General features: G+C 43.8%; 2 protein-coding genes across 8 annotated transcripts in view; one reads left to right on the plus strand and one right to left on the minus strand.

Annotated features, from left to right (window-relative positions):
* Positions 1 to 22509, plus strand: Angel2 (angel homolog 2). Of its 4 annotated transcripts, none has more exons than XM_041635285.1 (9): positions 1 to 214; positions 3039 to 3364; positions 7758 to 8014; positions 10770 to 10839; positions 13417 to 13838; positions 14692 to 14818; positions 15219 to 15276; positions 18097 to 18260; positions 19476 to 22509. In XM_041635285.1, the coding sequence occupies exons 1-9, from the start codon at positions 156 to 158 to the stop codon at positions 19625 to 19627; spliced, it is 1635 nt and encodes a 544-aa protein (XP_041491219.1). In that variant the 5' UTR covers positions 1 to 155; the 3' UTR covers positions 19628 to 22509. The 4 variants fall into 4 exon arrangements, with proteins under 4 accessions (XP_041491219.1, XP_041491220.1, XP_041491221.1 ...); XM_041635286.1 differs by having other exon boundaries at positions 19536 to 22509; XM_041635287.1 differs by lacking the exon at positions 1 to 214 and adding an exon at positions 293 to 336.
* Vash2 (vasohibin 2) overlaps positions 22499 to 25465 on the minus strand; it is a 34435-nt gene continuing 31468 nt past the window's right edge. For 3 of the 4 annotated variants that reach the window (XM_041635291.1, XM_041635289.1, XM_041635290.1), the window contains exon 8: positions 22505 to 24996. In XM_041635291.1, coding sequence (XP_041491225.1) covers positions 24924 to 24996 — 73 coding nt within the window. In that variant the 3' untranslated portion in view covers positions 22505 to 24923. Of the gene's footprint in view, positions 24997 to 25465 lie in introns of all 4 variants that reach the window. The other variant, XR_005972617.1, reaches the window with a different exon arrangement.

Genomic DNA, 25465 nt, shown 5'->3' on the forward strand with positions numbered 1-25465 from the left:
TGGCGACCCAGCCTACGGAGAGACGCTCCTCCCAGCATGCCTAGCGGCCGGGCCGGAGCCGAGGCGGAGTGATGGAGATCCGGCGGGACCCTGCGAGTGGCCGGGACTGAGGCGCAGCCGTGGGCCTGAGCGTTGGACGCTCGCCGAGAGCTGAAATGGAGACGTGGCGCTGTGTGCGGAGGGGCTACGGCCGCTGTGTGGTGGGGCGAGGCCGGTCAGTCGTGGCGGGAGGGAAGAGGAAGGGGCGGGCGGCCCGGGGCGGGGCGCGGGAGGGAGGGAGGAAGGCGGAGGAAGAGGGTCCGCGGCGGGGACGCGCCTGGCGGCGCCGAGGGAGAGGTAACGCGCGGGCGGCTGGCCGGGCGGGCGGCGGCCTCCAGGGTCCTGCTGGCCTCGCGCGGCCCCCACGCTCGCCGCCACCCGCACGCGAGGCTCGGCCTGGAGGGAGGCCGCGCTTCCCGGGGTGGCTGGGCCAGCGCCTCTGCTCACAAACTTCGGTCAGGCGGAGGCCAACTTTGCTGGGCACCCTCAAGTTCTCACTCCATCCTGAGTATTTTTCTCGAAGTTCATTCATTGAGAGTCGAGCGCAATGGCTCACTCCTGTAATCTCAACACCCAGGAGGCTGAGGCAGGATAGCTGTGAATTTGAGGGTGGCCGGGACTAGACTGAAACTCCGCCTCTCACCCACCCCCCAAAAAATCTTGGAATTTTAAAGCGCCACAGTACATACTGCTTCTATTAATATCACCCCAAATAGTGCCCGCCGAATCTTAGGTTTGATGCCCTGGTTGTGTTTTTCTCCAATAAACTTTGAAGACTTAGATGTTAAGATTCCAGAGGTTTGTGTAACCTTTCAAACCGTCTGGTGTGCCACGCGTGGGAAATAGCACGGCATCATTACATAAGCCGTTGGGATCCGCCAACTCCGTTATGCCTGGTTCCTCCTGGCAGTTGTGAGTGCCAGCTGTGTGCCAGGCATCGTGCTAGGTAGTCCGTTGGTTAGAGACGTGGCTTAAGGTGAATGGAGCGGTTCTGGCCTTCAGAAAGGATAGTGGTGTAGTAACTGCCAAACCCAAAGAGTTTCAAGTGCAGGGCGCAGTGTATTCTCATACCAAGACAGGAAACAACAGTGCCAACACCGGGAAGGTTGCAGCAGAAGTAAGGATTAAGAGTTCAGGACCAGCTTGTCCTGTCTCAGAAGAAAAAAAAATTGTTTTTGCTTCTTTTCTTTTCTTTTTTTTTTTTTTTTTGCAAGAGACAACAGGGTTTCTCTGTAACCCTGGCTGCCCTGGAACTCTTTCTGTAGACCAGGTTGGTCTTGAACTCAGAGATACACCTGCCTCTGCCTCCTGAGTGCTGGGATTGAAGGTGTGTGTTGCCATGCCTGGCTCAAAAAAGTTCTTTTTGAATTTTAAAAATAAAAATGTCCAGGTGCTGAGATCCCTACGAATGACTTTGATAGTCAGTGGCCATGTTGTGATAGATAATGCCCATGATGTGCCTTTAAATATTTATAGTCAGTTTGGTTTAGAGAGCAGTTCGAGATATGTTTCAAATATATACTAATCAAAGCTAAATGGTTTCAAATGAAAGCTAGCATTGATAAGGAAATGCAACTTCTGCAGACTCCCACTAGCGATAGTAGATGTTGACACAGGAACTCAAGGGAATGGAGTCCTCTGAGTCCCCAGCCAGAGGATGCAGCGAGAAGTCAAGTTCAGTGCTTTTTGAGATCTTGAGAGCAGCATGTCTGTTAAACAGCAGCTTGGTGAACTGGGAAGATGGCTCAGTTGGTTAAGTGCTTGCTGCCCAGCACAAGGACCTGAGTTGGAACCCCTAGCAACCATGTAAAAACTGGGAGTGGTGTCACCTGTTCATAACCCCAGTGTTGGGGAGGCAGGAGCAGGAGGCTCCCAGAGCTTGCTAATCTGCTACTCTAGACCACTCAATAGTTCCAGCTCCCAAGTTCAAGGAGAGATCTTGTCTCAGAATCCAAGGTCAAGAACAATAAAGACACCTGCCAGGAACCTCTGGCTGTGCACACCTAAGCACTTGCAACTTCACACACAGGAAACAGTCTTATTCTACTCTGCTGAAACTGATGCCTTCCAGTTTGGTTATAGATGCATTCCTGGTAAATAGATAGTCCTTATGCTCCTTAATTTTCCCCAGGGCTGTGTGATTAAGAACGAGGAAGGAATGGAAAAGCGTGTTCTCCCATTGGTTAGTAAAGGAAGTAAGTAGCTTTATCAAGTCAGGACCCTTTCACGGATTTTAGATTTTAGCTTTACCAGTATTTGGGAAGAATTTAACTTTGGTATAAAAGTGCTGTTCCAAAACATGTTTTTACTCTAAACTCAAGTTGGAAGGAAACATGCTTTTTCTTACATTCTAATATGTGTGTCATATTGAACTGTTAGGTTTATTATGTGTTTGTCTGTTTAGTTTTTGAAATCTAAACACAGGATTTTTGGTGGACTAACTTCTCAGTTGGATTGTGGATGAACTTTTTGGGGTGTCTGGTGTTTTCTTGTTGAGATAGTTAAACATGAGTGCTTTCCTCTTCATTCTTACATGCACTTTTGTCTCTGTGATGGCGTCAGGGATAGTTGTGAGCTGCCATGTAGGTGCTGGGAATTGAATCCAGGTCTTCTGGAAGAGCAGCTATCTCTCTAGCCCAAAGTTTGTTTGGTTTGGTTTGGTTGGTTTTTTAAGTTTTGTTTTCGGTTTGTTTTTTTTTTTTTTGTTTGTTTGGTTGTTTGTTTTGTTTTGTTTTGAGACAGGGCCTCTCTGTATAGCCTTGGCTGTCCTGGAACTCACTCTGTAGACCAGGCTAGCCTCAAGCTCAGAAATCCACATGCCTTTGCCTCCTCAGTGCTAGGATTAAAGGTGTGTGTCATTACTCATTGGCCATTCATCACAGATTTAGAAGTAAATTTAAATATGAGATGACATCTTACGTGTAGAAAATAGATTTGGATTTTATGTACTATAGCTGAACAAAAAGTGGTACCTCAAGGAGTGTCTTTATTTCTTCCAGGTACTCCATGTTTCCCCATCCACTGAAGAGTTGGGGTCGAGACTGGAGCACACCGTGGGAGGATCTGCAGAGGTATTGCTGGAACAGACACATTTCCAGTTGTCTGCGGTGGCCTGGACACTACGCCCGTGCGCCTTACCCATACTTGAGCAGCAGGCATTTCGCACTGAACTGCAGACCACCTCTTCTGGTTGACTCTGGGACTCAGTTTCAGTTCTATAATTGGAGACCTGACCATCTGCACAACACATCCTTATTCCATCTCTCCAGTTACGTCATGAGCTCTGACAGAGATGAGCCCTCATCCAAACGAAGAAAATGCCATGGTAAAGGAGATGTTTATCTTGGTAAAGGGACAGACAGAATGATAGGCTAAGTTGGAGCCATCATATCTAACCCTGCAGCCGTCTTCCATATCTTATAGATGTGCTTATTTTTAGCCAGAAGTGACTGTGTTAGGGACAGTGTCTTTATCTTCAGCTGTGTCTCTTTCTGTGCATGAAGAAAAGGACTCTGAGACTGTATCAGTATATAGGAGTAGATTTGTATAGTTTATGTCGGTACTCTAGTAAGTAGGCTATATAAGAATATAAAAGTAGAAAATGACTCTACTGATTGAATAACAGTAGAAAACAGAAGTAGGTAAAGACACAAAATCTAAGAACAGTTTTCACGTCCAGCAGTTTTTAAAGTCTTGGATGACTTAGAGATTAAATTGGCAGTGGAAGTCGCTGATCTAAAAATATTTAATTTTGTGTTTTCATTTTAATAGTAATTATATAATGTAAAAGATTTTTTTATTAGAAATAATTGTAAGTAGAATGTTACAGGATAAGATTTTAGCTTGTTAAATCTGTATTTCCCTATTTAGAGTCTATAAATAAGTTACATACATATTTTCCTTTTTTTTCAGTGCTAGGGATTGAACCCAGCCCCTTGTACTTGATCTGCCACTGAGCTGAATGCCCAGTCCTAGAGATACTCGAGAGAGTCAGAATTATTACCTTTAAGAAATTGAGCCATATCTTAGTCAACTTTGTGGAACTCTTTTCCTCGTGCTGTTTTACTCCTAGACAGCTCGTGTACTCCCACCCCACTCTCACCCCAGTGTGTAGTGAGGTGTATAAGAGCTCGGATTGCCTTTCTTATTGAACTTTAGAGGAGGCTGCGTGGGAGCCTGGTGTAGGGAGCTGAAGCAGAGGTGGAAGAACTGAAAGGGAGCTCCTGAGCTCTTAGGGTTCAGGCTCCTTGTTCTTCGTTACTAGAAAGTTCTCTGGGGAATTCACCTAGTCCCAAGGCAGAAATGATTAATTGCTACAGTTACAAAGAGCTAGTTCAAATAAACACACATGTAAGTAGACGCTAAGTCCTTGGCCATGGAAATCTGTGTGTGTAATAGGTCACTGTAAGTGGTCCTATGTAGACGTTGGAACCAGGTCCTCAGAAGGACCCACTTGTACATCTGTGTGTTTGCTGCTCATCAGGCCAACTGCAACCTTTGGTAATTCCGTGCGCTCCCAGATGGCATCCTGACATGCAGCGTAAGCGTGGTAAAGTCAGGAAGCGCGCCCTGCCACTGTGCCATGAGCTTGGAAAGGTCACCTAAAACTCCTTGGCTTTCTAGTGTAATAAACGACACCTATTTTGAATGTCCGCTCAGGTCAAAATGAGGTATGTTGACATGCCTACCGTACTATTGGCTTCATAGTGACTACTCAGAAACTTGTGGTGGTGGTGTTTCCCAGAAATGGATGGGGAGTTACATTTATAACTGATAATCTCTGATTGCTATCTGACTTTTTATCTGTCCATTCTTCCTAGGTGTTGAGAATAAGGAAAAGGCTCTTCATTAAGCCATATATGTGACTTCCGATATTTCACTAATACTTTACAATCAAGAGAACAGCATTACTAATTTGCCTATCACTTTAAAGTATTTGAAGGATTTGTGTGACACAATTATGACTTTTTAATTAGGCGCCCCACTACCTGCTCATGCCCAGTACTTACTTTCTTTGACTCATCTCTCTTCTCTGCTGTGATCACCTTGTTCCTCCTGACATGGAAGGTATATAAGCTTTTGCAGTGTGAATTTGTTGTAACTATGTGATGGCCAGAGACTGTTGACTGTCAGTGGTTTGGAGGAAGTCCTCCATGGAACCTAGCATTTGAACACACTTGCAGCTGTTTAGTAAAACAAAATGTGGTCAGGATGAACTGTGTTTCCCCCTCAGCAAAGATTTAGTTTTCTTGGGACAGAAAAAGCAATGCCAAGGGCTCCTTAACCTGTAGAAGTTCGAAAGCCACGGCATTAATCAAGTATCCACTGGTCCTGGTTATTTAAGAACCATTACAAAGTCGTTAATAATCATGATGTATTTTTTTTTTTTTTTTGGTTTTTCGAGACAGGGTTTCTCTGTGGCTTTGGAGCCTGTCCTGGAACTAGCTCTGTAGACCAGGCTGGTCTCGAACTCACAGAGATCCGCCTGCCTCTGCCTCCCGAGTGCTGGGATTAAAGGCGTGCGCCACCATCGCCCGGCTATCATGATGTATTTTTATGTACACTCTGTACATATAAGAAACAGTGAATGAGTGTTCTAAACATTCATTTTTTTAATATTTCATCACAGTAGTGACAGAGGATGGTGCTGTAGTGGGGGTGAAAGCTTACATATCGCGAGATGGAGCCCTTCCATCTTATGAAGACTTAAGTCTGTGCCATGGGACACCCCCAGTTTGTGATTGGGGTCCTGTAACTGTCAGTGTATCTGTGGAGCTAATACTGTTACCCTTAATCTTAAGCCTTTGGGTTCAGTGCAGGATAGGGAAGAATTAACTTCTTTTGCTCATCCAGGCATGAGGCTGCTTTGGGAAAAATTCTCAATTGTCAAAAGATTTTTCTCTATTTTGATTTTGTTTCCTTCCACCTTTTTCTAAGCCCTTCCCTTAGCATCTTCATACCATGAGCTCCCTCGTCCCATCCAGTTCTCACTCATGCCGATTATCCTCTGTCTGTCAAATGCTAATCCCTCCATGCAGCAGGTGGATACCTAGATTCGAGGAGAGTAACCTGCTGTAATGAACTCCCATAACGTACTGTATTGGCAGCTGATAGAGTATGGGTATTCTGACTGTGAACACCTTGTCATTGTAGAAGACTATTTTAAAACAGTATTTTCTTTTCACTCTGTGTGTAAGTTAACTGTTCCCATGTAATTCCTTTTTGGTTTGGTTTTGGAGACATTGACTCACACTGTAGCTCAGGTTGGCCTTAACTCTTGACAGTCCTTTTGCCTTGTCCTCCTGAGTGTTGGAATTACAGGAGGAAAGCCTCATGCTCAGGCAGCTCCAGTTAGAATTTTAGGCTTTGTAATCCAATGACATGAAAACCCACATGCAGGATAGAGGAAGCCAGTCTGTGGGTCTGTGGTCAAGCTGTCCTTTACCCTCAGCATGCTTGGCCAGCCACCTCCATCTGTTAGGTTTTCTCCTCGTTGTTGAGTTTGTAGGCTAACTAAATGTTCCTGTTTTTCTCATGGCTTCCATGACACTAAACACGTCCTCACTAATGTGACATAAGACATGGGATCAAAGATAAATGTACTTACTCATTTTTTTTTTTGGCACTAGGCAGTGAACCCACTTGTCAGATAAGTGCTCAACCACCAAGTAATTCCCAGCCCTTGTTTGTTTGTTTGTTTGTTTGTTTTATCTCCTTGAGCATAGTATGTTGGCCAGGCTAACCCTGAACTTTTGATCCTCCTATTTCAGCTTTTCAAGTGCTGGTACTGAGTGCAGGTCTGGATATGAGTACATACATACCACACACATGTACCCTGTGTGCCCCTGGGCCTGAATAGGAGCTTGTGGGTGTATGCATTTACGCATATGCACCCTCAGAAAATGATAATTTCTCATTTGAGAAATATCTGTAATTACAGAATTTTTTTTTTTTTTTTCCTTCGAGACAGGGTTTCTCTGTAGTTTTGGAGCCTGTCCTGGAACTAGCTCTTGTAGCCCAGGCTGGCCTCTAACTCACAGAGATCCACCTGCCTCTGCCTCCTGAGTGCTGGGATTAAAGGCCTATGCCACCACCGCCTGGCAGAATCTTGTATTTTCTTTTCCACTTTGATTGCTTTTTCAGAGAATACTGTCTTTGGTGGTTGTATGCAAGGCTGATTAAGCAGCCTCTGCTGTTTGTCTAGCACATTCTGTAATGCCATGCTAACTTTTGTTGTGGTATCCCTAGATGACAAGGATCCCTGTATGTAACAGCTCATTTTGTTCATTCTGTCCACACTGCCCCACTTTCACATTTTAGACACTAAACGCCATTCCCACAAGTTGTCACTCTATACAACCCTCCATTCATGAGTAGACCGGAATTCTGAACTAAAGTAACTGATGATCTGGATATGGAATGAAACGTGCTGGGAGGTCATCTCTGGAAAGCAGCTCTGGAGGAATCTCTCATTGCAATAGAGAATGCTGAGCATGACTGATGGAAGCCTTCTTAACCAGAGACAAATGAGGAAGTGCAGCCTCCAGGAAGATATGCTAGCCTCAGCCAGCACATGGGTTTGATGCCTGGGCAGCCCACCTGAGCACAGCCCACATGGGGACTGTCGTGTTGCTCTCTCCAAGAATTTTTGTGTACATGAAACTGTCTGGTCTCCTTTTGATTGATTCTTTTATATTTTGTCCGATATATTTTAACAGGAACAATAAAAAGGAATTGGGAGTATTTATGTAGCCATAATAAAGAAAAAATGAAGGACGGAGAAGACAAGAATGCCGACTCCACGTGTGAGGACAGTGAAGGAAAATTCGACTTTTCAGTGATGTCTTACAATATCCTCTCCCAAGACTTACTGGAGGATAACTCGCACCTCTACAGACACTGCCGGCGTCCAGTGTTACACTGGAGCTTCCGGTTCCCCAATATCCTGAAAGAAATCAAACATTTTGATGCCGATGTAAGTGTGAAGCCGTGTCAGAGCTTCTGTTCCGAGGACAGTGGTCGATTGTGCATTCCTGGGCAGAGTCTTAGTGAGGGGGAGCCCTTGTTAGCAGTCACTGATAGAATTAATCATCTAGCTCTTTTTTCTTGATGTCTGCATGTCTGCCTGCAGGCCAGAAGAAGGCACCAGATCTCATTACAGATGCTTGTGAGCCACCATGTGGGTGCTGGGAATTGAACTCGGGACCTCTAGAAGAGCAGCCAGTACTCTTAACCTCTGAGCTGTCTCTCCAGCCCCTCACCTAGCTTTTTATTATTATTATTATTATAAAATACAAGATCATTTTATTTTCCTGTCTTTGATTTTTATAATTCTGTCAAATTTTCTGTGTTGATCTTTTTTTTAATTATTTATTTATTATGTGTACAATATTCTGTCTGTGTGTCTACCTGCAGGCCAGAAGAGGGCATACAGATCACATTTCAGATGGTTGTGAGCCACCATGTGGTTGCTGGGAATTGAACTCAGGACCTTTGGAAGAGCAGGCAATGCTCTTAACCACTGAGCTATCTTTCCAGCCCCCTGTGTTGATCTTTTCAAAATAATAATGCACTTTGTACAAATTTTTATGTCTTAAAAAATCTTTATCTATGTCTACTTATTGTAACGTTTGAAAGTGAAAACTATGGAACACTTCCCATATTACTTAAAACAGTACCATGCTAAAAATCTTTAATTTTCTTAAGTTGGACAAGGTAAGAGGTTTCATTATGACATTTATATATGTGTATAAAATATACATTGAAGAATTTACATTTTCATGGAATCCCCATATAGTTCTTAAACACAGTGAAGTTTGAAAATGAGTAAATGAATACATCTGAAGTACACATTTATATTAGAGAAGTTTGACAGTAACACGGTAGTTTAGGATAGCTGAGTTTAAGTTGTGACATAAAAATTAAAAATGGGCCGGGCGGTGGTGGCGCACGCCTTTAATCCCAGCACTCGGGAGGCAGAGGCAGGCGGATCACTGGGAGTTCGAGGCCAGCCTGGTCTACAAGAGCTAGTTCCAGGACAGGAACCAAAAGCTACGGAGAAACCCTGTCTCGAAAAATTAAAAAAAAAAAAAATTAAAAATGGTCCAAGAAAGCTTCTCTTAAAACTTTAGGGAGGATTAACACCCAGGTGGCACCTCGAGGCTGCATGCTTTTCAAGCAGAAGATGAACTCGAAGCTCCTGTGGTTGATGCTGACCTGGTGCTGCAAGGTTCTTGAGGATGCTGATGTTTCATTAACTAAGGCCATGTCAACATGCAACCATATGCACCTTTGAAACTGGTTTGGGTCCACTTCTCATTTTCCCATGCCTAAAAAGCTTTTCACTACGATCTCAGTCAACTTCAGAAGAAATTTTAATTGAATTTAACTTCATCAAAATAAGGCTTCACCTAACTTTTCATCAAAATGAAAGCTTCACCTAGCTTTTCAAAAGAGCTGAAAGTTTTTAAGTATGGTCAACTTTGAGAATCAGATAAAGCATTTTCAGAAAAAATATTGGTCTTGAAATTTCAATAATTTGTGCAAAAATTCATCTACATGATAAAAAATTTTCTAGTAGCCTTGAACTGGTTTTTCTGTCTACCTATCAAGTGCCAAGTGCAGCTAAAGAGGCAGGGTTATTTTGTTTTGTTTTGGGCAGGAGGGTTGCTGGAATGAAACCAACCTTAGGAAAGGACCCACAGGACTGGAGAGATGGCTTAGTGGTTAAGAACACTGGCTCTTCTTCCAAAGGACCTGGTTTCAACTCCCAGCACCTACATGGCAACACATAGCCATCTGTATCTCAAGTTCTAGGGAATCTGACATCCTCTTCTGGCCTCTGTGGGCACCGCAGAAACATGGTGCACAGAAATTCAGGCAAAGCATTTATAGCTAAAGTAAAAACAAAATCTCAACAAAAAAAAATTTTTTTAAAAAAAGTATGTCAGCCAGATATGGTATCATATGTCTGTAACCTAGCACATGGCTGAGACAGAAGGACCACTCTGAGTTCAAGGCTGCTCTGGGTTAGATAGTGACACCCAAGAGCTTAGTCATGATGAACATGGAAAGTCAGGAAAAATAGCCTCACATATATACAATACAAAACAGTTCTTTCAGGAAATAGACCGTTTTGAATGATAAGAATGCTATCCCATATGAGTGTAGGCCATGGTTTTGAGATAATTAGATGTTTAGAAACATATTTTTTTTGATATAGAGTATTTGAGAGCAATGCTTTTTTTTTCTTTCTTTTTTTTCCCCTGTTTTTTTAAGGCAGGGTTTCTAGTAGCTTTGGAACCTGTCCTGGAACTAGTGCTTGTAGACCAGCCTGGTCTCCAAGTCATAGAGGCCTGCCTCTGCCTCCCGAGTTTTGGGATTAAAGGCATGCACCCAGCAATAATTTTTTTTTTCAAAAAATTAAATAAAAAAAACCGGGGCAGTGGTGGCATATACCTTTTATTCAAAGCATTTGGGTGGCAGAGGCAAGCAGATATCATAGTTCAAGGCCAGCCTGGTCTACAGAGTGAGTTCCAGGACAGCCCGGGCTACACAAAGAAACCTTTTCTTGAAAAAACAAACAAACAAAATTAAAATAAGGAAGAACATTAATTTATCCTAAAAATAAGAAAAGGTATATATGTCACTTTGATTTCTACGCTGTCAGATTTAAATAGAATTTATATTTGCATCTGTGTGTTTTAATTTAAACCACTGTTTTCTTCAAGGTGCTTTGTCTGCAGGAAGTTCAAGAAGATCATTATGGAACAGAAATCAGGCCAAGTCTGGAATCACTGGGTACAATGGACCTTTATTTACTTTTCCAGTCTTATTCTTTCAGAGTTTCATATTATTAAAATGTAATTTTAAACAGAAGATGCTATATTTGGGTATAGCTTTTATTCATTCATATGTTTATTTATGTGTATTTGTCTTTCGAGACAGGGTTTCTCTGTGTAACAGCTCTTGCTATCCAGGAACTCACTTTGTAGACCAGGCTGACCTCCAACTCTGAGATCCACCTACTTCTACCTCCTGAATGCTCGCATTAAAGGTGTGTGCCTCCACTGACCAGCTATTTTTCTTTTCTTTTTTTTTTTTAACTTTTTAAGATTTATTTATTTTTATGTATGTAAGTTTTGCCTACATTCTTGATCCATGGAGATTAGAAAGGGGTGTCAGATGTCCTAGAACTGTAGTTGCAGGTGGTTGTAAGCTACCATATGGGTACGGTAAACCAAACCTGGGACCTCTGGAAAAGCAGTAAGGGCTCTTAACCACTGAGCCATCTCCCTAGCTCTAGGGATAACTTTTAAATTTATTATTTTATGTATGTGGATATTTTGCCTGCATGTATGTCTGTGTACCATGTGTGAGACCCAAGCCTGTGGAGACCAGAAAAGGGCATTGTGTCCGATGGAATTACAAGCAGTCGTGAGCCACCATGTGGGTTCTAGAGCTAAACACAGGTTCTCTTTAAGAACAGCCAGTGTTGCCGGGCGGTGGTGGCGCACGCCTTTAATCCCAGCACTCGGGAGGCAGAAGCAGGTGGATCTCTGTGAGTTCGAGACCAGCCTGGTCTACAAGAGCTAGTTCCAGGACAGGCTCCAAAACCACAGAGAAACCCTGTCTCGAAAAACAAAAACAAAACAAAACAAAAAAAAAAAAAGAACAGCCAGTGTTCTTAACTGTTGAGCCATCTCCAGTCCCTTTGGGATAACTTAGTTTTGAAAATGTGATAGCTATTCCCAAATGTCAAGCAAATATTGCGGCATTTCTGCTGGAAATTTCACATTGATCTGATCTTAAAAGGGAAATGTTCCCAGGAGGGCACTGTCAGGGACCAGGCCTCCTACTTCACCAATAGAAGACTTTACTATGGCCTAGCAGATAAAAGATAAAGCCTTGTCTCATGAAGAAGCTTCTAGAATTTGATTTATAGATAAGAAATATGAAAAATGTGCCCACATGGCATTCATTTAGCAGGCACTTTCTGAGTGCCTGCCTATACTTTAGGCTGTTCTAGCAAGTGGACACAAGGCTGGTCTCAGCAGCCGGCCTCCTCCTTAGTGGGATGTGTGTAAGTGAACAGCAAACAAGGAATGACTGGACAATGTGAAGTCTGAACAAAGATTTGGAGTGGGTGAGAGTCAAGCTGTACCTAGAGCATCCTAGCCAGCAGAGCTAGCACAGGAAAGGCTCCGATGTTGACATCGATTCAGGCAATATGGTCCACAGAGAGTGGATGGGGAAAAGGGACAAAAGGATCAGAATAAATTACTGTAAGGCTTTACTGTACTTGTTATAACTGAGTTGGAGGGTTGCGTCTGCTAATAAAGAAACGTAGGCGTGCTGGTTTTGAGACAAGGCCTTGCTATATGACTCGGTGGTTCAGACTCATAATTCACCTGCCTGCTTCCAAATGCTTGCATTACAAGTGTGGGAGCCTGCTCCCTGCTTGGAGTTAGACATAAGGTGTGTGGTGTGGTGGCCTCGTTGTAATTCCAGCACTAAGGATGCTGAGGCATTAAGATGAGGAGTTCAAGGCCATTTGGAGCTATATGGTAAATTCCAGGATAGCCTGAGATCCATAGTAGGTCCCTGTCTCTGCAGACCCGTGGGCTGAGAACTTAGATCCACAGTAGAGTGCCTGCCTAGCATGTGTGGGGCCCTGAGTTTATCCCCAACACCTCTACTACCACCAAAAGAGAAAGAAGAAAAGAAATAAGATATTACAGAATTTATTTTCTTAAGTGGTGCAGTTAAAACAGTCTTAAGCTAGCTGGGCCCATGGTCTCCCCTGACATCCCTGGCTCTATACCTAAACTTTGTTTTTTGTTTGTTTTTTTTTATTTAATTTTTTAATTTTATTTTTAATATTTGTTTATTTATTATATATTATTATTATTAATATTGTATAATATTATACAATATTCTTTCTGCGTGTATGCCTGAAGGCCAGAAGAGGGCATCAGATCTTATTTACAGATGGTTGTGAGCCACCATGTGGTTGCTGGGAATTGAACTCAGGACCTTTGGAAGAGCAGGCAATGCTCTTAACTACTGAGCCCCTGTTTTTTGTTTGTTTGTCTTGTTGTTATTTTTCGAGACAGGGTTTATGGGTGTCACTTTGAAGCCTGTCCTGGCACTTGCTCTGTAGACCAGGCTGACCTTGAACTCACAGAGATCCGCCTGCCTCTGCCTCCCAAGTGCTGGGATTAAAGGCAAGTGCCACTACTGCTTGGCTCCTAAACTTTGGTTTTAATGTGTACTAGCATCCTGTCTTATAGAATAAGCTTTGTCAAACATTGCTTTAAAATATTAAGAGGAATGTGTTTTGATATACAGTCTCTTTTCTAAATTCATTCCTTCTAGGTTATCACTGTGAATATAAGATGAAAACAGGCAGGAAACCTGATGGCTGTGCCATTTGCTTCAAACATGCCAAATTTTCACTCCTATCCGTGAACCCAGTGGAATTCTGCCGTCGTGACATTCCTCTGTTGGACAGAGACAACATTGGATTAGTGTTACTCCTGCAGCCCAAGATGCCACGTGCAGCCTCTCCCTCCATCTGTGTAGCTAACACTCATCTGCTGTATAACCCACGGCGAGGTGATATTAAGCTGACTCAATTGGCAATGCTGCTCGCAGAGATTTCCAGTGTGGCCCATCGGAAAGACGGCAGCTTCTGTCCCATCATCATGTGTGGTGACTTTAACTCTGTTCCTGGTTCTCCACTCTATAGTTTCATAAAGGAAGGAAAATTGAATTATGAAGGACTTGCAATTGGAAAGGCAAGTGCTTGCTTCATCTGGTAGGAAGTAGGCTTCTGCCTATGAGAATGAGGGGAAGGGTCATTGTTGGAGTAAGGATTCATTATGTGGCCGTGTGAAAACCACCGGGCAATCCATAGATGACTGTGCTAAGATAGTATGGTTTCCTACAGTTACCAACATGTGGCTCTGTTCACTTGGTTTGGTTTTGTCTTTCCACTTCTGGAAGCATTCTGTTTGAAGAAATTAGCTGGTTGACAGACGTGTTACAGGCAAAGATAACTTGAAAACCCCTTTCACGGGGATAAGAGGAGTTCTGCCTGCGTGCTTTACATGAGCAATATAGTTATTCAGTAGTCATTGTGTGAGCTTTCCTTTACATACGAATGCTTTTTCTTACATAATGTGGAAATAGATTTTTATTCAACTTTGAGTTATTTTTACTTGGCGTTGGATGATATTTCCATGCTTCATTCTGCTTGTTTTAGATCATTTGGTTTTCAGTATTTTAACCAAAGTAAATCTTCCACTAGCAGAATTTTCAAGGATAGTTTTAAATTTGGTTTGATCATAGCATTTGACACAATAGAAACTATATTACAGGTAGCAGAAAGGGTAAGGGAGTGTTATGGGAACGCTGTAGATAGGTACATGTTCAAATGAGGAGCACATGCAGGTGAGAAGCCTGTCATTTCCATGTAAATGACGGGTGCTCTGAACTGTATTTGGATGGCGTTTGTAATCACAGGTCATCATTTATATAAAATGAAGGATATGCTTATCATTTCTGATTACTTTTATTAAGATATAAAGCTTTAATACATTAATTAGCTAAAGTCTATTCATGTAAGATGCCTACTGAAATTCTGTGCAGGTATCTGGCCAGGAACAGTCATCTCGGGGACAGAGAATCTTATCTATTCCAATTTGGCCCCCAGACCTGGGCATCTCCCAGAGCTGTGTGTATGAGACACAGCAGGTTCCCAGAGCAGGAAAGACAGGTGAGTGTTTACAGTACATTCGGGCCGGCTTCCGGGTGACCATCTTCCCTGTGAAGACAGAGGCTCAAATTTCAAAGTTTCAGAATCTTAGGCATGAATGCTCATATATATAAATATAAATAGCTATTTGCTTGTCTTTTGATTAATGCACTACAGATTTCCTTTTTAAGAGTTAAATTCCAGTGTTATTTGTTCATGAATAACTTGTGTATTGCCTTCGAATTGTCTTCATTTCCACCCCCCACCCCACCCCCGATTCTGTAGACCATGGGATCAAACATGGAACCAGACATTTAAACTAGACATACCGTGAATCTGGATCTAGAGAAGGCAGTGATAGGACAAACTAGAACAAACCAGTGTGCACACTTGATTGACATGCTTCCCCCTGCTCTTTCAGACAGCGGTCTGACGGAGGCCCCGCTGGAGAAGGCAGAGGTTGGAGTGTCAGCTGAAAAGTGAGTCACGCAAAAAAAATTACCTCAGGAAACACTTGGGTACAAAATGAAGTTGATGCTGTTCGTGCTGCAGAGGCTTCTGTGTTTAAGACAGATACTCATGAATTCAGATCTGACTGCTGTTTTGTAACTGAGAACCAGGCATCCCAGTTCCATTTCCCTCCATGGGTTGTAAGGATTCAGGGAGCCAAAGCTTGGAAAGTAGATCTCATGGTTGGCATGCTTGGGCAGTGTCTGGACACAGCACATGCGCCTGGACTGGCATGGGCTGGCCCAGGACCTCTGAAGTTTCCAATAAAGTGTCTTCCTGATTTCAGTGGGTCATTAGTCTTATCTTACTAACTAGATCTCAGTTCACAGACAAAACGACCCAAACAGCATTCTGTAGAGGTCATTGTCATTTTCTCTTGGACTGGTGGAAAACATCAGAAGAGAGAAGAAACCTGTATCATTTTAAAAAGAGCCATGAATGTTTGGGCTGATTGAGAAGTGGGTCTATGTTAATATATCAAGACAGACTTACATCTTGTCTCTCTAAGATTCTTAAGATGTTTATCTTAGATTGTAACCAAGATACTTTCAGCATTTAAATGTAGGGACCACATTAGCATATCTCCTTCAGTTTATTCTCATTCTTTTCACTTTGTATGTGTTGTTAGAGGGGAAACATGTCTTTTTTTATGTATTTATTTTTTATTTTATATACATAGGTAGATGTTTTGCCTGCATGTATGTCTGTATGCAAGAATCAGATCCCCAGGAACAGGAGTTACAGACAGCTGTGAACTGCCCTTTGGGTCCTCTGGGATTTGAACCCAGGTCCTCTGGAAGAGCAGCCAGTGTTCTTAATCGCTGAGCTATCGCTCCAGCTCTGAGAAAACATTTTCTTATAAGAAATAACCTAGTAAGGAAAGAAGCAGTTTTTAAAAAATGACTTAAACATTTTAAATATATCAAAAACTAAGTGGCATAACAATTTATGGGTTTGAGTAATTAGATCTCTTACAAGGTTTTACTGTGTAGCCTAGGCTAGCCTCGAGCTTTTGCCCTCCTTAGCCTCCAGGGAAGTACAGTTATACTCAGTGCTGCTATGTCCATCCTCGAACTCCGGCATTCTGGGAGGTCAGTGTGCTTCCACACAGCATTCGTCTCTAACCTGAAACACTGGAAGGTCGCAGCTTGAAGGACTTCTTAACATGCTTTTGTGTCTCATCGTGTAGCTCAGGCTAGCTCCAGCTTCCCACGTGTGGGATAATAGACATGCCTCACCTTTCACATTAGTGCTTGTGAATGTCAGTCCTTAGACATTAAAAGTTGGAAGTTAGGGGCTTGGGGTTTTATTTGCTCTTTTTGTTTTGTTTTTTGAAATAGAGTTTCTCTTGTGTAGCCCTCACACTTGCTCTGTAAGCCATATTGGTGTCAGACTCAGAGATCCTCCTGCCTACTGGGATTAAAGGCATGAGCCACCACTGCCTGGCTAAGTAGGGATTTTTTGTTTTGTTTTTGTTTTTTTGTTATTGTTTTTTGAGACACAGTTTCCCTATAGTTTTGAAGCCTGTCCTGGAACTAGCTTTTGTAGACCATGCTGGCTTTGAACTCATAGAGATCTGCCTCTTCTGCTTCTGCCTCTTGAGTGCTGGTATTAAAGGTGTGCACCACCACCGCCCAGCCAGGTAGGGTATTTTTAAGGAGTTAACCTGTGTTTATTGATTTAGAAGCTTACTAAAATCAAGGGCCACATTTTTTTTAAATATTCATGTACATTGGTATTTGGCCTGCATTTGTGCTGTGAGAGGCTGTTAGGTCCCCTGGAACCAGAGTTACAGACAGTTGTGAGCTGTTGTGTGGGTGCTGGGAATTGAACCCAGGTCCTTTGGAAGAGCAGGCAGTGCTTTTAACTACTGAGCTACATTTTTATATGTCCCTTAGCACCTACAATGATGTGTAGAATTTAATAGATGTTTGGTAAATGTTTGTTGAGTGAACTTAAGAACGTTCTAAATTTTTTTTTTACTTTGCCTTTATAGCATAAATAGCTCTTAAAATTCATGGCATTAGAAAATGATCTTTAGCTCTTTTGTCTGAGACATGACATGTCTTTGCAGCAGTAAATGTGAGCCACTCTGGCAGTGTCCTAAGGGCAGCAGAAGCATGTCAGGCCTGTGGCTTCTTTGCCAGCAGAGATCCAGAAGGTCCTGAATAGCCCTGCACACCACAGCCCACTTAGAGCGTCCTTAAAACCACAACCAAAACGTGCATGCTGTTTAGGAGTGTATGCTGATTATTTAAATGGAGGTTCTCAAACATGTATAATTCTAAGATCTAATTAACACATTGATTCTTTACCTCTTACCCCATTTGGCGTCATTTGCTGGGTTTTAGTTGTCATTGGCTTACATTCCTGTGTCAGCAAAGGAGCCTGGCGTAGGATCTGGTTTGTTGAGTGATGCCCGCCTCACACCTGTCATAGCACTCAGGAGGCTGAGGAGGAAGAGTCGTGAGATGACCAGCCTGGCTGTGTAAGAGTGAGGCCAGCCTGAGCTGCAGAAGAGCCAGGCACCTGGCTTACACATATTAGACCAGTACTTCAGCAACTGAGACAGGAGTGCCACAAATTTGAGGCCAGCCTAAGGTATAAAGCAAGTTCCACTCAAGCCTGGGCTATAACGTAGCCTTGTCTGAAAAACAAAATAAAAAGACTATAAACAGTAATAAAAAGTATCCAGGTTTAGTCCAGGAATGGAGTAGAAAAGTAATTTAGGTGAGAATTTTTCCTTTGAAAATTCTGATGGATACTGAGCCCTTCTCTCTTCTCTTTAGTGTGTCTTCACATCTCCAGCACCACTTCAGCCTGTCATCTGTTTACTCTCACTACCTTCCTGACACCGGACTTCCAGAGGTGACCACCTGCCATTCCCAGAGCGCCATAACTGTTGACTATATTTTCTACTCTGCAGAAAAGGAGGACGCTGCTCGGGGTCCAGGTGAGGAATAGTGGATCCCCAACTCCTAGAATGCAGTCGGGGAGAATCTTAGTTCTCCTCGGCACAGAGGTGAAGGTCTGGATGTAGAGGGAGATGGGAAAACCACTGATGCAGCGGTACATGTCCTGACCGCCTACAGAGCACAAGGCAATAAAGCACCCCACGGCAGATTCTTACAGAGTGCATCCTCAGGGGGTCCTTCAGTGCCAGTCAGAGTCAGTTCTAAATCCAAGCCATCTGCTCTTCACAATAAATCCTGCCTTCCTGTGGCAGCACTGAGTCGATAGTCATTAGGTTAGAAAGTCATGCTGCCTTCCCTGCAAAGCCAGTCTGTGCTGGTCATGCTGACCTGAGGGAGGGAGCTGGTCACTATTTTCAGTACTTGTCCAGTGCAGCTCAGCAGGAAGTCAGGCTGAATACACCAACTGAGGGACTTAAAACAGAGCAGACATGAGGATAATTGGAAATCTGAAAACACTCAGGGAAACATCTGGAGTCCTAGACAAGGCAGACTCCCCACCACCTTTTCTGATGCTGCTTCTCTCCGGTTAGTTCCTCCTGGGCATTCCTTCTCAGTGACCTCAGTCCTAACTGAACCAACTACCCAGTGTTGCTGCTCTCAGTACGGTCTGGAAGCTGCCATGCCTACAGAGCTCACTAGGTGGCAGGAGAGTGCCAGGATCAGCAGCAGGTTATTTTCCACTTGAGGGGAGAATGAGTGGGCTCAAAGCATGTATGTCACTTTATCCTGCAGTCACCTTGGCAGCTTGGCTCTAGGCAGTTTGAGTGGTTTGGTGGATCATTCTTAAGTGGCTCTCAATATCAAATGCCTTTGTTTTTCAAGACACAGTTTCTCTGTATAGCCCTGGCTCTCCTAGAACTCTCTGTAGACCAGGCTGGCGTAAACTCCTGCCTGCCTCTGCCCCCTGAGTTCTGGGACTAAAGGAGTGCACCACCACCACCCAGTGCACATTCTTAACATTTTATTGTATTAATCTTTCAAAGGTGTAAATTTCATAAATTGGAATAGAAAAATTACCTGGCATAAATAGCATGAGTCTGCGGATTTAGGATTATTAGTTATAACTTCACAAAACTTTATACTCTAAAATCTTCCATATGTTTTCTGCTAAGCCAGGTTCTTTCTCACTGTTTAAAACAAACAACCTTGCCTGCTTAATGACAGCTTCACTAAATATGTGCTTCTTCAACTAGGAGCTGAAGTTGCTTTGGTTGGTGGCTTGAAACTTCTAGCTAGACTGTCGCTTCTTACAGAGCAAGACCTGTGGACCGTGAATGGGCTTCCCAATGAACACAACTCCTCAGACCACCTGCCTCTGCTGGCTAAGTTCAGGCTGGAGCTCTGACTCAGTGCTCACTCACACAGCTTCCTGTCTTCTCAAAGACTATGAAGATACTGTTTGCATGATACTCATTTTTGTGCTGTGGGGTTCTGAACTTGCTTGAGCAGATTGGAAGGAACACGTTTACAACAGCTTTTTAATGGAATATTTTTCTGACAACGATGTCTAAACACTTTATTGTAAAAGATAGAAATAACTTTTAAGTCCTGGTGAAGTTAACAGCATTTTTAAAATGTAGTTCCTCTCCTTGGCCCTCCAGCTATGAACTTAGTACATCCGGTGGACCTCCGGAACTAGCAGAGCTCAGGCGTTGCCTCTCATGGAGGTCTGGTTTCACTGGGAGAAGTCTGTGCTTGCTGAGAGCTAATCAGTTCTTAGGAGTCACTGGTCATTCAGTCACAGGTGTCCAACCACAGTAGCTCCTCCAGGGCTTGATGTGCTCTTGAGTTGAACAAATGCTGACCCACTTCACTCCATCCTGAGCTGTGGGACATGCCTACACTTTGTAGGGGAAATACTTGAGGAATATAGGTCATTCTCATAAGAGGGCAAAGCTCTTAGCCAGCATGGTGGTACGTACCTTACATCTTAGCATTTGGGAGGTGGAGGCAGGATTAGCATTTAAAACCAACTTTAGCAACATAGCAAATTTGAGACCTGGGCTACATGAAACCCTGTCTTAAAAAAAAGCTGGATTGGTGGTGTCCCATGCTTTTAATCCCAGCACTCAGGAGGCAGAGGCAGGCAAATCTAGTTCAAGCCCAGCCTGGTCTACAGACTGTGTTCCAGGACAGCCAGGACTACACAGAAAAACCTGTATCCAAAAAAAAAAAAAAAAAAAAAGAGGTCCAAGTGCTTTATCTAAGCCCACTCCTGTCCTGTCCAGGGGTTGCCCCAAGGAGAGCAGATGAGCCAGGAGCAGCCATGCACGTGTGTAGTGCTAGCATCCAGGAGACAGGCAGGAGCACTGCATGTTCAGGGTCAGCTGGGCTACACAGCAAGACCCTGACTCAAAGATAGACAAGAAGGCGGCAAACCCTGGCTTGTAACTGTGTCCCCCTGTACTTCCCTTTCTGTTTGGTGACAGTAGAAGACCCTTGGGTCAGGAGTGACATTTTGTCGACCCATTTTATATAAATTTTAGAAAATCAGTCTTTGGAAGAAAGCGGCAGCTCTACTCCTATTGTTGTTCATCTCTAGTGTGCAGAAGCCAGAGCGTAGGGAAGCACGGCTTAGGCCCGGGAGCTGCACACTCCACGCTTCCGCAGACTAACTCTAGGCCGCAGTGTTGAGCTTTCTGGTGCAGTGGTGCAGCAGTGTGCCACGGTCCTACGCTGGGGGAAGCCTCGCAGCGGTCTGACAAGGCCTGTTAGCTCTCCCTGTGCAAGTGTCGGGTACCCTTCAATGTAAGTAGAAATTCCCCCTGCTTTCTAAGATAGGAGCATTAGATTACAGGCATTTTTACTAAGTCCTTATAGTGCAGTAAATTACAAGTGTTTTCTACAGCAATTTTTATTAATAGAATGTTTTAAATTAGACAGTTAAGTCTTTGCAATTTAAATTTTTAAGTTATTTATTACAATTATTTTCGTCTACTAGATGGCTGCCTCAGAGGTATAGAGACTGTAAAGACATGTCCACTGAGAACTGCAGTGACAAAGGGTCTCACCTGGATAACATAGTGCCAAGATGCCCCCAGTTTTCAGTAGTGCCAAGGGTCTGGTTAGAAGATCTAATCATTATTAGATTATAGTGGTAATTGTCCCTTTTTAATACGGGGGTTGAGTGAATTAGTGTAAACATCATTGTTGGCAAACTGACATTCCTGAAAACCTCTGCAAAACGTTTTTATATCCTGATGAATATGTTATGAGTTTAGACCCATTTCGTGTACTTCACTTTGATACAATTAACCCATAAACTGCTGTTAGCTTATCAGTGTTCATCTGTGGCCCAGACACTTTTCACAAGCTTTTTGAGCTCCAATAAAAATGATCTATTTTCTCTACTCTTCTGACAGAAAAGCTGGCAGCTCCTCTGGTGGGCCTTATGTTTACCTGCCAAGCACAATCTGATCTGGCTGACTGCAGAAGTCAGATCTCAGTCTAAAGTATGTACTATCCATGTGTGTGTGCACAATCTGATCATATCTCAGTCTAAAATGCATGTTTGTGTACGCATGTGTGTGTATGCGCACAGTCTGATCTGGCTGACTGCAGAAGTCAGAGCTCAGTTTCAAGTGTGTACTATCGTGTGTGTGTGTGTGTGCGTGTGCGCGCACGTCTGGAGACCAGAGGTGAGTCTTGGGTGTTATTCCTCAGGAGCTGTCCACCTTCTATTTTAAGACAGGGTCTCTCACTGACCTGGAACATGCCAAAGTAGGGTAAGCTGACTGACCAGCAAGGCCAAGATCCCCCTGTCTCTGCCTCCCTCGTGTGGGATTACATGTGGATACCTACCTGGCTTCTCATGTGGTCCTGGGCTCACACTCAGGTCTTCCTCTAACTGAGCCATCTCCCCAGCCTCCTGCTGGCCAAGGTTTAAATGCAAAGGGAAACTGTAAAGTGATGGTAGTCTGGTTCTTCTGTACCTTTGCCATCAAGACAATAGGAATGCTCAAGTCCTTTCTACTTTGTATCTATAAACTGTAATAAATTATTATATTTGCACATCTCTGTTGGGTTTTGTGGTAAACGTCACCCTGAACTGTCCCTGTACCCATCGCAGCCTGTGTCAGTCAGGATGAAGGTAAGAGGCAAGTGATTGAAAAACACCCAGAGTAATGTTCAACAGAGCCCCCGAAAGAGGAGCTTGAGAAATGTAAGTTAATTCAGTAGGACAAAACAGCAACAAAACACCCAAAGACCTCAGTTTCCAGAATGGTTTTTACTGCAGTTCCATGCTGTGTCGCACACGTGATGAGAGAAACGCAAGCCTGAAGCATGCTCTCCTGGCGCTCCTTAGATACCGTCAGTCTCCGTGCACTTAGAAAAATACCCAGACAGCCACGGCTCTTCTGCAATATAACAAGGTCTAAGAATAAACAAGAATCTCAATTGTGTGTCAAAAAACTATACAAGGTTGTACATTAAAGTTCAGCATACAAAAACCTTGTAGAATAAGCTGAAGGTTGCAAAAGCCCTTACCCATGTCTGCTGAGGATACCCCATGAAATAGGTGACTCAAGGAGAGGGATATGCACAAGATGCCAGTGTACGGGAAACACCCGGGATCACCTTTCACAATCAGCAGCGGGGCAGCCTGAGGCTTGTCGCTCAGCTCTGCACATCTTGCCACAGGATAAACTTGCTCCAGTCACCTCGCACTGTTCCTCTCTGCCTTCTGAAACCACAGCCAGGCTGAGGAGAGGTTAAACACGCTGGGTTCGTTTTAATTAAACTGTTGCATTAAAATTTAGGTGTTTCATGTCTTCTGTTTTTAGAAGTTGATGTAACTACAGTCAGTAAAATTGAATGGCAAAGAGCACTTAAAACGTTTCTGTGACTAATCTTGCTTTGGAAAATGAATCTAAAAATCAAAGTGGTTGTGGAAAAGATGAGATGGCAGAGTGTTGCACCCAGGGACAGCTGGGTGCTATTCTGTCTTGCCAAGGATTAAGGTTGTCCCACTGTCTGGCGTTCTTGTGAGCGATCCTTGAACAAGGCAGCTGCGGGCACTTGGCCTCGTAGCTGAATTCTGATCAGTCCGGGTATCACATGGAGCAGTTTTGGGGGGATAAACAGCTGAGCAAAAAAGTGAAAGCACTCTCCGGCTCCTCAGGACACTCAGATACAGGCGGCCTTGAGTCCGAGACTCGACAGCGCGTGAGGGACTACGGAGGACAGTAAGTGGTGCTTCCTTGGGTCCCAAGGTCAGAGCAGGGCCTCCCAGTGCTCTCCCAGGCCCAGTAACTTATCTTGAACTCTGCTAACAGGATTCTTGAAGAAAGCGATTAAGTTCAGAATTTGAAGCTTACACTGTTTTAGTTTCCTGGTTCTGGTCTCTAGAGGACACTGAACTTTTCCAAGAAAACAATACTGGCTTGAGGGTGGAGCGAGTTTTTATGCCCAGGGCTCTTGCCTCCCTTGTAGCTCTAGGTTTTCCTGCTGAAGACTCAGCGAATGGTCGGTTAGCAGGTCTGTCAGTCACAGCCAGAGGAGCATATGCCGAGAGCTCTCGGAATGAGCTGGGCTTTCTGCATGGTGGCTGCACACGTGACCTAAAGCTGGCTTCCAGACGCCTTCAGAAGTCGCACTGCAGTGGCCACAGGCAGGCTTGCTCTGCTTCAGGACCTGAGCTCAGTGCTGGGCTGGACCTTTTCTTTTAAGACAGGCCTGCTTCTTGAGTTCATGGTTTTCCCCAGCACCTCCTTATGCCATGAAGTGGATGATGGAAATAGTCCGTCATCACATTTGCCTTAATGTAAGACAGCAGAGAGCATACTAACAGTGGCGAGACCCTCAGAACCAAGGCTGACCAGGGTCTGTCTTTTGAGCACCTTTCTGCCAGAGGACATCTCTGCACTGCTGGATTCTGGTGAGTGCGTGTCCTCTTGTGCTTTTTGCTGGATTTGGGAAAGCTTAAATGTTAGCAACAGACATGGACTGGCTTTCTTGTTTTGAAAGAGGGAAGCCTGCTGTCAGCAGATGCTCTAAGTGACTCCAAGATCCTTAATGTGTTGTCCCTTATTGCCAGAATTGCAGTGCTTTTTGCTAAAGCATTTGCATATGACACCTTAAATCTCATCTCGTGTGTGTACCAGAAAAAACAAAAACAAAAAAACAACAAACCCTCCAAACTATCCAGATCCCTATAAGAAACACTAGGAAAACAATACAAATAGAATATAAAAAACTCATTAAGATTGCATATCTGGTGCCAAAATGTTGAGGTAATATCAACTGTTTAAAAAACCCACCATCTTTGCTTGTTATTGCTGAGAAGACGGTAACACTGGCTGGGTTACAGAGAGTGGAGAGAACTCCAAAGTTGACTACAGCTGAGGCATAATGTCCAAAGCAAGCGGAACAGTCGGCAAATGGAAAAATAGAAAACTCCAATGTTGTCCTTGAGATCCTGAGGGAGACAGTCAACCAAAGGGCCTGTCCATCACTTAGCCAGTCATGCCTGCTGCCCACAGCATTTTTCAAGGCTCACCATGTCCACCCACTCAGATTCTGTTCCCAGGGAAGTCGTTCAAGATGAAAGCTGCACCGGTTCCTCATGGATAAGCAGGTCCCAAAGCTGCTGCGGAAAGTGCAGAAAAGAGCACCATAGAAGCCTTGCCAGCCTGGCCTGGCTAGATCCGGATCTGATAGCCCACTTCATTCAGGGTGCCAAGGTCAGCCACCTTCTTCTCAGGTAGAGCAGGCCTAAGGATAAAGGCAGAAGGACGATGGGGCAGGACCGATAGGATTGAAACTTTTCAAGGGCCTGACATTCGCCTGTTCCCCACACCCTCACTCCTCCAGCCTTGGCCCCTAGTTCTTGTACTTGGTGGATTCTGAGAGGTTTTGAGGAGTTCTAAAGGCTTTCAGTGAGAAATTTTAAAAATCTGGTATCAAATGAGCTTTTTAAGCTTGAATTTAATCACACTAGCTTCTTAAAATTTATATATATATATACACACGCACACACACACACACACACACACACACATACAACTTGCCAATACACATGGCAAAATTAACCAGGCTCTACTTTTTTTTCACTCTGTTTCCCAGGGTAGCCTTGACCTTTCTCTCCCGCTGTCTGGGTCTGCTGTGTTCTGGAATGGTAGGAGCCCAGCGCCATGCCTGGAGCGTAGAGCCACATACATGACTAGACTAAGTCAAAGTTCTT

The sequence above is a fragment of the Microtus oregoni genome, unplaced genomic scaffold (genome assembly GCF_018167655.1).
Source record: "Microtus oregoni isolate MIOR12 unplaced genomic scaffold, Mior012 000047F_ref0000412, whole genome shotgun sequence".
In the NCBI taxonomy this organism is placed as follows: Eukaryota; Metazoa; Chordata; class Mammalia; order Rodentia; family Cricetidae; genus Microtus; species Microtus oregoni.